The 14,691-nt window shown below is 49.2% G+C and overlaps 1 gene segment (V, D, J or C); it reads right to left on the bottom strand.

Moving 5' to 3' along the window:
* Window positions 1–930: 930 nt before the first annotated feature.
* On the bottom strand, window positions 931–12,227 carry LOC138401609 (immunoglobulin lambda variable 3-19-like). The segment is given in 5 exon segments: window positions 931–1,021; window positions 1,872–1,987; window positions 2,519–2,578; window positions 11,712–12,037; window positions 12,182–12,227. Coding segments are annotated over 5 exon segments (639 nt in total).
* Between the last annotated feature and the right edge of the window lie 2,464 nt (window positions 12,228–14,691).

The following is a 14,691-nucleotide window of genomic DNA, read 5'->3' on the forward strand; positions in this document are numbered from 1 at the left end:
AGTGTGGGGGTCTCGACCCACTGGCCCCTCACTCTGCAGCAGGGTCAGAGCCTCCCACCCACCACAGCCAGGGCCCTGCTGAGCTCAGAGTCAGGGCCAGGCTTGTCCCCGAGCCCTGGGGCTGGGCGGGTGGGGTCCCTGGGCAGCACCTGTGCAGTGAGCGAGGAGGCCGAGGAGCAGAGTGGTCCAGGCCATGGTGGAGACGCCCCCGATGCTGCTTCCCGAGGCCCAGGCTGGGCAGGTGCCTCCCAGGCCTGTCTTATCCCCTTGCTGGAGAGACCTGCCCTGATGCAAATCAGCCCTGGCCAGGGGCTGCTGCCTGAGGAGCTCTGAGGTTTCCAGAGAAGGGCTCAGCCCCAGGGGACCCAGGGAGGGAAGGGGCGGCCCTGCAGAGCCACCTTCAGCCCCTAAGATTCTCCTTCTCCTGCTGGTGACATAGTCTGGGCCAACATCTCCTTCCCAGGCTGTGACCTGGCCTCAGTCCTGGGTTGGCCACATAGATCTCAGAGGTGGGTCTGTCTGCATGTCATGACCCCGGTCACAGCCGACAGCACAAAGCTTCAGCAGCTGCAGGTCCTGCCTCAGGTCACAGATCCTGAGCAGCTCAGCCCAGTCCAAACTGCGGCTTTGTCATGTGCGTGTGGGGTTTTGTTTATAAATGTTTCTTTTTTTAGAGTCAGGGTCTCCCTCTGTCGCCCAGGCTGGGGTGCAGTGGTCGGATCATAGCTCACTGCAGCCTCATACTCCCAAGTTCAAGCCATCCTCCCTTCTCTGCCTCCTAAAGTGCTGAGATGACAGGTGTGAGCCACCGCGCCCAGCTCACACGCAGTTTTTAAGAGCAACTGAGGGGCTATAGGTTTCTGCCTTTGGTGGGAGCTGCTGGGGAAGGTCATCGATCCTGTGCTCAGTGTCCCCAGTGTGTGCCAGACGTCAGTGACAGCGACAGTGCTCCAGGAGAGCTTGGCAGTTGCTGAGCTCCAGCCTGGGGGGTTCGCTGGGCGGGGTAATGAAGCACTTGTACCTGTACCAGAGAAACAGGGAGAGCGTAGAACAGCCTGATGTGTGAGACGTGGAGCCAGAATCATTTTTGCTTCAGTGTCAAGTAGGAAAAGAATGACAAGTATTAGACAGTGGCTGCTACCCTTTGATGAATGTTAGTCTCTCTCTCCCTGGGGCCCCTCTCCCAGCCCCTGGGGGCTCTGCCAGGTGACTCTCTGCTGCCCCCTGGTGGCCGCTCCGCACTGGCTGCTGGAGGCTCAGGGGCTCTCTTGGTCCAGGTGCAGATCCAGAAGCTGCTGCTCAGGTCCCTGCTTCCCTGCCCCACGGGCTGCTGCCCAGGGGAGGGTTCCTCTTCCCTGTGTGCCCTGCCTGCCTCACGCCAGGCACGAGGGCGCAGACACCCGCGAGGCGCGAGCACATCTATCTGCGGGAGGAGGAGGCAGGTGCACTCGAGGTGTCCTGCACGTTTCTCTGCGGTGCTGGGTGGCCCTGCGCGCGGGTCAAGGGCTTGGCTGTTTCTGCGGGGCTCTGAGGTGGCCATTACTGCTGCTGGCTGTGGGTGCGGGGCACTGTCAGGTGAGGGTGGCTCCTGCCCCAGAGTCAGAGGAAGGAGAACCTGCCCAGCACGTGTTCACTCCGACCCACGCTGGCCTTGCCACACCCCGTCCTGGGAGCTCAGCAGTCTCAACATGGGTTATGCATCCAGGTTCCCACAGGATGACACCAGGGACACAGCAGGACCCCTATGGGACGTTCATGAGTGGCTGTCCCTGGTCACTCTGGGCTCCTTCTGCCCTTCACTGCCGCCCTGTGTGGGGCTGGGGGAGTGCGTCCGTTGGCAGCTGCAGCTGCGGCCCAGAACCGACACACACCAGCAGCCTGCCTGGTCGGAGGATCTGCCGTCGCCAGGGGGAACCCTCAGGACCCTGGGGATGAAGGGACAGTGGGGCTTAGGGGACCGGGGCATAGATTTGGGCCTGGCCAGGATCTAGGGGGGGACCTGGGTAAGGGAAGAGCAGGGTGAGGGGCCCGTGGTGTAGACGCTTGACGACACCTGGATATGGGGCCGGGGTCACCCCACGTCCTGAGATCCTCGAGGGAACTCTTGGAAGTCAGTGTTGCGTGTGCGTCACAGCAGATGGCAAATAAAGGCTTTAGTGTCAGAGAGAGAGAGAGAGGGAGGGAGGGAGGCCAATGTCAACATTGAATTCTGGTCTCGTGACCCCAATTCCAAGTGTATTTCTTAATGAAGGTGGATCGTGTGAGCCAGGCTGGGGATGACAGCATGTGTGTGTCTCAGTCTCCCTTTGTCCATGTCATTGGCCAATTTGCTGTCCCCCACATGTGACGTCATCCTCAGCCCATCCACTGCTGAAGGTCAGGGGTCCTGTGTTCCAACTGATGTTAAACCATCACTCAGCACTGCACGAGGATGTTTGTCGCTACACTGACAGCCGACTCTTGGCACCAGCCTGGATTCTGCAGGTATCAAGTCAGAGCAGGGACGTCCCTGTCTCACCCTGAGCAGCGGAGGACTGTCTGCACCATGGCCCTGAGCACCCCTGAGAGGACACAGAGCCTGCAACGGGGGACAGAGAGGCTGTCAGAGACCCAGGGACTCATTTCCATGGAGATCCCCATACAGTGTCCCCAGCGTACGTGTCGGGGCCAGGCCTAGCCTAGGACCCGTGGGGGCTGAGCCCGAGAGCAGGCCCAGGAGGCTGCACCTGTGCAGGGAGTGAGCAGGAGAGGGGTCCCGGCCATGGTGGGGACACCCCCAAGCTCTGCTTCCTGGGCCACAGCAGGAACCTCTCTGATGCATTTCCTAGTTAAGGGCTCATTGGCACCTGGTGTCTCCATCCGTTTCCTTGGGGCCAGGTCTGAGGGTGACACTCAGAGTGTGTTTGCTGCATCTCGGGATGGAATGAACTGTCCCAACCTGCCAGTCTGGGGGAGGGACCTTGGACACCTGCTGCCCCCCCCCCCCGACATGTCTCCTCCTCAGGTCTCACCTGTGCAGGTTCAGCCTCTCCCAGGGCCTTCCCCACTGTGGCACTGCTGCCCTCTGCTGGTGACAAATCCCTTCTGGCTCAGGGGAGTCCCTTCCCATGCTGTACAGGAGCAAGAGCATGTGAGCCTCCCAGGAATGTGCAGTTTCTATTTACCACAGAAAATGAAAAGCAGAAGGTTAATAAGAGGGCCAAGCACAGGGGCTCATGCCCGTAATCCCAGCAGTATGGGCGGCTGAGGTGGGAGGATCACTTTAGGTCGGGAGTTCCAGACCAGCCTGGGGAAGATCGAGACCCCAACTCTAGAAACAACAGAAGAATTAGCAGGTGTGGTGACGGGTGCCTGTAGTCCCAGCTACTCGGGAGGCTGAGGCAGGAGGATCACTGAGCCCAGGAGTTGGAGGTTGCTGTGAGCTACGATGACGCCACTGCACTCTATCCGGGAGACAGAGCAAGACTCTGTCTCAAAAAATAAGAAAAAGGAAATTAAATTTATAGAAAACTATACTTATAACAGCAGCATAGACATACTTTTTACAAATATATCTATCATTTTTAAGGTATAGCATATTTTAGGCCTTATATCAGATCTTAATAATTTGAAAGATTGAACATTATACTAGGTATGATTTAATGCAGAATTAAGTAATTAAGTAGAATTAAAACCTGAAAAATTTTGGGGAATCCTCATTTATTTGGAAATGAAAGGACAGACAACTAAGAAATCCATTGAGTCGAAGAAAAGTTACAACATAAATCAGAACATATTGGGTATTTTAAAGATAAAAACAGAACATACCAAATTTTACGTAGTGCAGCTAAGTCAGTGCTTTGAGGGAATCTGTGGCATTAAATGATTAACATTGGAAAGAAGAAAGATGTAAGTTAAATAACTTAATCTTCTACCTTATAAACCTAACAGAAAGGGTTGAATAAAAATTCAATGCAAATAGATAGAAGGTAATAATATACATAAGAGACAAATATCAATGAAATAGAAAAGTGGAAAACAACAGAAAATGTAAAAAAAAAAAAAAAACTTGGCTTTTTGAGAATATCCATAATAAAATGCACTGATTTTACTTTTAGGAAAAAAGGAAAAAAAAAAATGCCAAAACTCTGACTGAAAGAGTGACATCAGTACCTACCTTATAAAAGACAGAATGGTTATACGAAATATGACCAAGTATAAATGACAAAATCATAGGTGACTTAAAGGTAGTGGATAAATTCCAGGAAATACATAAATTTCTGGTCCCTTGTGCTGTGGGGGCTGAGCCTGGGGCAGCATCTGTGCAGAGGGACAGGAGGGGGAGCAGGAGAGGGGTCCAGACCATGGTGAGTGGGGACAATGGTTTTGGGATGACTCAAGCACATTACACTTATTCTACTATTGTTGCATTGCAATATATAATGAAATGGTTCTACACCTCACCATAATGCAGAGCCTAATGCTGCCACTGACCTGACAGGAGGTGACCTCAGGCGTGATGCTAGTGACAGGGAGTGGCTGCAAATACAGATGAGGCTTTCTCACTCCTGGGCCACTCACCCCTGCTGTGCAGCCTGGTTCCTAACAGGCCCCAGACAGGTACCGGTCCACAGCCCAGGGCTTGGGGACTGCAGTCGTAAAGCGTTTCTCCTAAGTTCCCTATGTTTTCTTCTAGTCGCTTTATATTTTGGGGTCTCATTTTAAAATCTCTAATCCATTTTGAGTTGATTTCTGTATATGGTGAGTGACTGGGGTCTAGTTTCATTCTTCTCCATGTGGATATTTCGTTTTCTCAGCACCATTTATTGACAAGGGTGTCCTTTTCCCAGTGTCTGTTCTTTGTCACTTTGTATTAAATCAGTCAGCTGTATGTATGTGGATTTATCCCTGGGTTCTCTATGCTATTTCCTTGTTCCGTGTGTCTGTGTTTTCACAAATACCGTGATGCGCTGGTTACTATAGCTTTGCAGTATAGTGTAAAGTCAGGTCGTGCGATGCTTCCAGCTTTCTTCCTCTTGCTCAGAGCTGCTTTGGCTATTTGTGGTCTTTTCTGGTTAAATGTAAATTTTAGGGTTTACTTTCAATTTCTGTGAAACATGTCATGGGTACTTTGATAAGAATTGCACTGAATCTGTAGTTTGCTTTGGGTGGTAAGTTTTTCTTTTTAATATATTGTAATTGTACCTCTAAGGCCTTCTTGCGTTCTTCTAATGAGAAATGTTCCCCTATTATTATGTTATTTACCTGCATCTAAATTGTCTTTTTTCTCTGGCTTCTTTTAAGAGTATTTCTTCATCACCAGCTTTTTTTAGCCATTTGATTATGGTGATAATTGGTTTTGTTTTTGTTGGACTAAACCCAGAGGCTGGTGGGAGGTTCCTTGGGAACTTTCCGTTTAAACTGGCTCCACCCCCTTTAAGGGCCCCCCAAACCCAACTACATAGGCCCCAGACGCCCGCCATTTGTGGGCGGCCGCCACCTTGACCTCAGCCCCTCTGTATTCAGACCTTAAAATAAACTCTGCTTTCACCTAACCCAGGCCTCGTGTGTTCGTCCCTCAGCATTCTAACAGTTTTATATATGTTATGTTTTGTGTTTCAGGGTGTGTGTGTGTTTAGAGTCTGTTAAACTTTACGGAACCAGAGGTCACAGTTTTCATGAAATTGGTCATATTTTGGTCATTATTTCTTTAACTGATTTTTCTACCTTCCTCTCCCGCACCAATCTGACCTCCTTCACAGCCTTCAATTATACCATTGAGGCAGCTTGAAGATTTCCTTCAACTCAGTGATGCTCTGTATATATTTTTTGTCTTTTCTTTTTCTATTTTCATCTTGTGTAGCTCTCATTGAATCTTCAAGTTCACTAATCTTTTCTTTGCAGCATCCAATCTGTGATCAGTATTATTCAGTGTATTTTTTATCAGGAGTTTTGGGATCATTTCTAGAAATTTAATTCTTCCATATCTCCACTTAACATGTCCAATCAGTCTTCTACCCTCATAAACAAATAGAATATAGAAATAAGACCTGCTTCTGTAGCCTTGCCTACAAATTCTATGGTCTATGCAATTTCAGGGCCACTTAGGACTGATTCACATTTCTGCTTCTTATAGCCCATATTCTCTTGCTTCCTTGTAGGAAATTTTGACAGGATGCAACTCTCATACCTCTAAAAATCTCCATTAACAACACCTCCTCCACTCAAAGTTTCCTTAACGTGTTGTCAAAACATGAAACAACCAGCCAGGCGCAGTGGCTCACGCCTGTAACCCTAGCACTCAGGGAGGCCCAGGTGGGTGGATCGCTTGAGCTCAGGAGTTCAAGACCAGCCTGAGCAACAGTGAGATCCCATCTCTACTAAAAATAGAAAGAAGTTAGCTGGACAACTAAAAATATATGGAAAAAATTAAATGGGCATGGTGGCACATGCCTGTAGTCGCAGCTACTCAGGAGGCTGAGGCACAAGGATTGCTTGAGCCCAGGAGTTTGAGGTTGCTGTGAGCTGGGCTGATGCCATGGCACTCTAAACTGGACAACAGAGTGAGACTCTGTCTGAAAAAAAAGAAATCAAACAACCCATGGTAGTGTATCTATATGTGTGTATATATATGTACATATATCTCTGTGTGTCTGCATGTGTGCGTATAATTATATATACAATTGACATTTGACCAATGCAGGGGTTGGGGTGTCAACACCATACACAGTTGCAAATCCACCTATAACTTTAGACTCCCTGAAAACTTAGCTAGGAATAGGCTGGAACACTTATCAATAACAGAAACTGTAGATTAATCCATGTTTTTAATGTTCTATGTACTATATATGGTATTCTAATGATAAAGTAATCTAGGGAAAAGAAATGTTATTAAGAAAATCAGAAGAAAGAGAAAATATATTTACTACTCATTAAGTGGAAAGGGATCATGATAAAAGTTCTTCATCCTCTTCATCTTCAGTTTGAGAGGGCTGAGGATGAGGAGGAAGGGGAGGGGTTCATCTTGCTGTCTCAGGAGCGACACAGGCAGAAGAAAACTGATGGACCATGCAGTTCAAACTAGTGTTGCTCAACTATTAACTGTACGTAACTTGCTATGTACGTTGATGTTTTCAGATCTTAAAACACATTTCTGGCTGGGGAGAGGCCGTCCCTCCACCAGCAACTCAATCAGTATTCCTTGAAGTAGCACTGAGCTCAGCCAGGAACATGCCTTTGACATGCAAACTACCCAATCCAGAGCCACACCTCACCTGCCTGGTCTGTGAAACCTAAGGGTCAATGTTCCTTCCTCTACCTTAATTATCCCAGGGCCCCATACTAGGTAGCTAGAGACCAACAGCCCAGGGTCTGCTGAAATTCTTCAAACTGGCCAATCCTACCCTGTCTACCCTGCCCTGATCATACTCACGAAATCCTAATATGGCCTGTGACCTAAGGGGGACTCACACCCTCCTGTCTTCTAATTTCAGATGAGGCTGATGTCTTTCCTGCACAACCGTTCATGGCACGTAGTCCCTCCTGGCCCTAGAACCTGCGAGCATAACACAGTTTGTTTCCTGAACCTCCCCTCTGTCTGCTCCTGTGGCTGGAACTGACTTTTTCATAAAGGATAGAAAACACAAACTGAGAATAGGACTACAGTCTCTGAGATTTGATTCTTGACCCTACACCTCAGCCACAGGGGGTAAAACCTGTTGCTGTTGGCACTAGGAGCTATGATTATAATCCAATGTCACTGCGGCAGCACAGGAGATGGTGAGCACGTCTCCAATGGTCCCAGATGCTGAGAGGATGAGTTGGGAATGACGGGGCCCAGAACTCTCACAGGAGGGAGAAAGGTGCAGAGGGTGAATCCTGGGCAAAGACGCCAGGGGAGCCTTGGGAGGAGGGACAGGTCACCTGAGTTTCACAGACGGTGTGAGTCTCACCTGTGCATGAGTAGGAGGCTCAGGAGCTGAGCCACTTAACCTGTGGTTCTGAGGGGACCAGCACCAACAGCCACACCTGGGAGCTGGCAGACATGGAGTTTCTTTAACTGTCCTCATCTTATCAGACAGAGGAGGATTCAGGTTTCTGACCTGGTAATGATGTGGGAGAAATGTGTTAAGTACGGACATTTCCACAGGCCACGTGGGTGGCGGGTTGAGGAGGGGATAACAGACAAAAGGGTTGTCCAGATAGAAATACACCGTTCCTGCCATCTTTCCTGTTCTCTGAGCATTTCCAGTGACTCTATTCCTTACTCAAGGCCGGCCTAAATCCTAACCATCCTTTCAGTTCTGTGTCCATAGAGCCTGCCAGGGAAGTTCCTGTAACCACCAGCACATACAGAAATACAAGATGACAATCCTTTAGATTTCTCAGAAAGCATCCTCACCGTTGAGTACAGGGTATCTAGAATTTTTGCATAAATCACACCTCATCCCAATTCTGCACCTCGAATCTTACCTTTAATGATGTCCCAAAGAACTAGAAACAGTAAGATGGAAAGTCTGATTTCCTGAAAACATTTTAATTGACTTTGAGATGATCATGTGGTTTGTCTCCTACTAACACGATGCCTTATATTAATGAATTCCAGATGTTAAACCAGCCTTGTATTCCTGGGATAATACAACTTAGTCATGGTGTATACTCTTTTTATGTGTTGATGCATTGAGTTTCTAGTATTTTAAGGAGGATTTTCTTTGTCTATATCCAGATGCATTATTGGTCTCTAGATTTCTATTGTTGTGACTTCTGTTTGATATTTGTATCATGGTAATATCTTCTTCATGGAAAGAGATGGTATGCATTTTCCCTCTTCTATATTTTGGAAGAGTTTATGAATATTGATATAAATTCTTCTTTAAACGTTTGGTAATATTTACCAGTGAAGCCATTTGTGCCTGGGCCTTCCCTTATGGGAAGATTTTTCATCACTAACTTCATCCCCTGGTATGTGTTTAATGAGGTTTTCTATTTTGTCTTTAGTCCATTTCAGTACCATATGTATTTCTAGGAAGTAGTCCATTTCATGTAATTTTTTGACTTGCAGTTTTTTAATAATGAGTGCTTAATTGTTTTGATGTCTTTAATATCAATGTTTGGTTTACATGGTTTCTGTGATTTGTCTCTTTTTAAAATTTATCAATCCATTTTTTATGATTTACCCTGCAGAGTGTTCAAGTGCACTCTAAAAGAATTTGTATTCTGCTTTTAAAAAAGGGGGAGTTTTGTATTTGTCTAAGTCTACTTGTCCTATAGTGCTGTTCAAGTCCTTCAGTTTGTACAAGTATATGATATTCACATAATTACCCATGCAGTTACCATATCTAATACTTTTCATTTCTTCATGTAGATTCACATTTCTCTGTGGTATCATTTCTTCTCTGTATGAGGGGAGCCCTTTATTATTTAGTTTAGTAAGCAATTATGGATGATCAATTTTGTAAGTGTTTATATATTTGGAAAAGTTGGGGGGTTTTGGTCGTCATTTTAGAAACACAAATTACTGAGCTAAGAATACAAGGTTTCTTCTAGCATTTAAAGGTGTGGGTCCCTGTCTTCTTGCTTGTGTTGCTTCGAATGAGAAGTTTGGCCTTATAGTTTTGTTGTTTTCCTATATCTGACATGTATTTTCTCTTTGGTTGCTTTGTGTTTTTGCTTCTGCTTCCTTTTTGCTGTGGTTTTTCTGAGACAAGATCTTGCTCTGTTGTGCAGGCTGGAGCACAGTGGCACCTCCATAGCTCGCTGCAGCCTCAAACTTCTGGACTCAAGCGATGCTCCCACCTCAGCCTCCCACAGTGCTGGGACCACAGGTCTGAGCCACCGTGCCAGCCTCTCCTTTAATAGTGTCCCTGCATCACTGTTCTTTAGTGATTTGATCAGATGTGTGTTTGTTGAGTTTTCTTAATGTATTTACATTTCTGACTGTATTTTGATCTTGGGTTTGGTTGCAATTCTTGGAACACAAGGCTTATGGTTTTCAACAAATTTAGGTCATTTTGATCATTATTTTTTAAATAGTTTTTCGTTCAATTCTCCCCAACATCTTTCTTTCAGTGATTCCTATTACATCATTTTGGGCAGTATGAATCTGTCCTGTAACTCACTGGTGTGCTGTTCTTTCTATTTTCATTATTTTTTCTGTGTGTCACTGTCAATATTTCCTATTGCTGTGTCCTCAAGTTCACCAATCTTTTCTTTGGCAGCATCTGTTAGGCTGTCAGTCTCATCCAGTGTATCCTTCATCACACACATTGTGGGTGTCATGTCTAGAAATTCAATTTAGGCCTTTTTTTTTAATGTCTTCAACTTTTCCCTTCAACAGATTGAATCAAGTCTATACCCTCCAGAATAAATAGAATACAAATTAACAGCTTCCTTTGTATCCTAATCTAGAAGGTCTATTACCTGTGCAATTTCAGGGCAAAGGCACATTGCTCAACTTTGCTGCTTGTTATGCTTCATACTTTCCTGTTTTCTGGAAGGAATTTTGATAGGATTCTAGACATTGTGAGTTTTTCCTTGAGGGATAAGTGGCATTTTTATATTTCCGAATATACATACTTTTCTTACTCTTGGATTCAGAAAACTTATGGGAAGACAGTTTAATGTTTACTCAGATTGTTCTTACATTGTCCTTGTTGGGACAGGAGACCTTAGTCCACATCTAGTTTTCCCTGGTACTGGGGCAAAGCTCTTCTAACTAGTTAGTTTCGTGCCTGTAGTTAGGTGCTTTTCCGCTCTGGTTGTAGGAACAAGCATAGTCCAGATTGTGTGTGTGTGTGTGTGTGTGTGTGTGAGCCCTGCAAATTGTTCCCTCAAATGACTTTGGGTTTTTCTTTTCCTTCCACACAGTGCTCAGAAATAATTACAGATTCCAGAGTTGTGTCTCTGAGCAGCTCTCTCTTCTCTCATACTCTTCTCTGCAGAGAGTTCTGTATTTTGGGTTCCGTGGAATCAGACTCTGAGAGGGAAACTGCATGCAGGGGGGTGTAGGATATTCTCTCTGGAAGGAGGTGTAGGAGGCACAATGGGGACTGTGAAATCTGGAATATGGCTACAATAGAGGCCCCAGCTGGAGGCCCTTCAAGTTCATGCTACCCTGAGACAGGGCCTTGGTATTGGGGTCTTTGGCGATTGTTAGATGTGAGCACACTCTGAGAGGGGGCATAACCTGGGTGGGGGAGTCTCTGCAGCCTGACCAGTTCCCAGTGGGGGCACAGCTGGGACTCCCAGGGACGCCAGCAGCACAGGGTAGGTGGGTCCGCCCTGAGGAGCAGGTCTCCAGTGTGCACCACACTGGTCTCTGCCCAGAGCCCCAGGCCTGCATAGTTTAGCTGGGGTAATCCTGGGTGTTTCATAGGAATATTCCGGGATATTCGGGCATGCGTAGAGGCTCTGGGCCAGGCTCGGTCACCACATATGTGGATATTCAGGTCCCATAACCACTTAAAACATGTGTCCCTCTCTCCTTACTTCCTTTCATTACAGTCAGAATCATTTCTTACCCAGTCACAGTCTAGTGCAGACAGTACCAGGGACCAAGAGCCTGACAGCCCCAAATCTTCTCCTGACCAACCCTGTGCACAGCCTGCCTGGAGGACTTGAGGGACAGGCACCTGGGGGTCTCAGATCTCAGTGACCTGGGCCAGACCTGCCATGATTTGTCCTCGGGCTGGAGGAAGAGAGTGGCACAGACAATAAAGGGGTTTTTGTCTCACTTCCCCATATGCCTGTGTCACTGTGAGATTATCACCACTGCTGTCAAGTGACTGACAGTGATAGTCAGCCTCGTCCCCAGCCTGGGCCCCGCTGATGGTCAGGGTGGCCGTGTTCCCTGAGCTGGAGCCAGAGAATCGCTCAGGGATCCCTGAGGCCCGGTTGCTGTCAACATAGATGAGCAGCACAGGGGCCTGGCCCGGCTTCTGCTGGTACCAGTTTGCAAAATAGCTGCTTATGCCATCGCCCTGGCAGGTGATGCTGGCTGTCTGTCCCAAGGCCACAGAGACTGAAGAAACCTGAGTCACCTGAGAGGAGGCCACATAACCTGCAAGAGAGCACAGGACAGGTGAGTCAGAGGATGAGGCTGTCAATCCCAGAGGGCCCAACACCCTGCAGCATCCCCTGTGCTGAGCTGAAGGTCAGGGCCAGGCTGATCCCTGGTGCTGTAGGGCTGAGCCTGGGGCAGCACCTGTGCAGAGAGTGAGGAGGGGGAGCAGGAGAGGGGTCCAGGCCATGGTGACACCCCAGAGCTCTGCCTCTCAGCCCACAGCTGGGCAGGAACCTGCAGGGCTGTCTTATCACAGGAGGGGAGTCTCTTCATGCAAATCTACTTCCTTCCCTCTCCTGACTTGTGGGGCATCTCCCTGGTGAGCAGTGAACACTGATCTGTTCCATCCCCCAGTGTCTCTCTGAGCTCTAGTCTGAGCCCTGAGCCTGAGGGCCCCATGCTGGCAGTTTTCCAGGTTCAAAAGAAGGGGCAGGAGGGTGTCATGGGTGGAGCACGGAGTTCACCTAATAGAGAGGTGATCAAAGGGAGCATCAGCCATGCCCTTTGCACCTGAGCTCTACCAGGGGCTGCAGTTATTCCAGTCCCCAAAGCAAGGCCCACAGTGTTCCCTGGTGTCCACAGGGGGAATGCCACTCCACCCGTGTCACTAGTTCATGCACAATGACTGTCTCTTAGCCCTAGATATGTACCAGGCACTGCTGAGGGTTTGACACGGACCGCCCTAAAAGGACATTCCTAAAACCCCACAGCAGCCCTTTGCTTATGGCACAATCTCTGCCCCAGTCTACTGATGAGGGAACCAACATCAGGAGGGGACACGATTTTCCCACAGTCCACAGACAGCAGTGAGTGTGGTCAAGAGTCCACCCTGGACACTCAGCTCAGAGTCTGACCCTCCAGCCCTCTCTGCCCTGCTTCTCGCCCCGAGCCCTGACTCCTCCCCCCTCATCCCAGGCCTCTGGGTCCCTCTTGTCCCCACCCTCTCCTCTTCAATCAGGTGCACTGTCCTCCCTGAGTGTGCCCACAGAGGTGGGTTCACTCCCCTTGCTCCCTCCCTGGCAGGTGACCTAAGGTTCTGCCCCTGGGTCGGCCACTGTCAGGTTGTGACCTCAGGCAAGTTGTTCTTCCTGTCTCTGTCTTGGTCCATGTGTAAAAATCTGTGCCAGAGATTCCCCAGCTGTGAAGTGGGTGATGCTGAAAATGCTCGTCCCATGGAGTGGCTGAGATCAAAGGACTAATAAACAGGAAGTGCTGTGAGCAGCGCCCGCCGTGTAGTAAACACGTACGAATGTTCATTCCTCCTCCCACCACTGTCCTGATCCCACCCTCATGCTTATTACAGCACAAGGGCGCTGGAGGCAGAAGAAGGGGGGAGGGGAGGAAAACAGACAAGCTCTGGGTTTGAACACTTGACACTGGCAATACTTCCGTGCAACGGCAACATGTGCATGTACATACACACACACACACATACATGTACAGACACACACACACACACACACGCACACATGTGCACACCCATGTGTGCACACGGAACTGTTCTGTGTACAGGCCAAAGGACAGGGCATCCTCCCAGCTTGCTGTCCTCATCAATGGCCTTCAGTTGCAGGGACCTGGACTGGTTCCCAGGACATCACCAGGGTGTGTCCCAGCAAAACTAGAGCAAAACCACTGTCTTGTCCAGACTCCGTGCGTGCAGCTCCCCCAGTGGCCTCCCTAGAGCTGGCCTTGCTTGTGGCCTCCTGGTGCTGGGAGGAGGTGCCCAGTTCTCCAGAAACTGCCATCACTATCTGCACAGATTTCACAATCAGTTTATGTCCTGTGACTGTCCACAGAGGGCATCATTGAGGTCTGGATGGGCAGGTGCCGATGGACTGTCATAAGGGCTGGGTTGATGCCACTTAGGGCCAGAGACACTGGGGCAGAGGGAGCAGGTCCCCTCACACTGTTCCCTCCAGCTCAGTCCACTGAGGCATGAGGGGGAGGGGAGCAGGCTCTTGGGCTGCAAAGGCCACAGCAGAGCTGAGCTGGGCTCAGGACACCAGGACCTGCAGTTGCAGGAGAGAAGCAGATGAGCCCAGTGGCCTGGGGGGCTCTGTCGGGGAGGCAGCTGCACTGAGCCCACCCCCTGAGGAACTGGGGTTCCCCCCTGGCTGGGAGCCATGGCAGCAGCTCTTGTCCACATGCCAAAGATGTGCTCACTCTCGTGACGGTCACAGAGCGTGGGTGGACCCTGGAGACGCAGGGAGCACTGACAGCTGGTGGCTAACACGGTTCATAACAGGAGACACCCTGGTTTGCTGTCTGTGGAACCAGCCTGGGCATCTACTCGGGATGATGGACGTGGTGACGTTGTTCCTCCTGAAACAGCAGAAGAGAAAGTGTCCTTCATTCCAGCCTCCAAAAGAGAGAGGGAGTGAGTGTCTGTCTTTGAGCCATCAGGTCTGGGTGGTTGGTGGCAGTCCTGGACAGCAGCACCGACCCCCTAGGGACAGTGTGTTCAGGGCACCACCTGCAGGGCTGGGCTCCTTGCAGATGCCTTTGTCTCTAGGCCACAGTCCCCTGGGCAGGGCCCTTCCTGTCCTGAGTGTTCCTCCCCCAGCTGGTCTGAATTCCCTCCCCAGGAGCCTGTTGCACCCCAGGAAGCAAACAGTGTCCCCTGTCACCTCAGACCCTCCCTCCCAGGCCTG

The sequence above is a fragment of the Eulemur rufifrons genome, chromosome 21 (assembly GCF_041146395.1).
Source record: "Eulemur rufifrons isolate Redbay chromosome 21, OSU_ERuf_1, whole genome shotgun sequence".
NCBI lineage: Eukaryota > Metazoa > Chordata > Mammalia > Primates > Lemuridae > Eulemur > Eulemur rufifrons.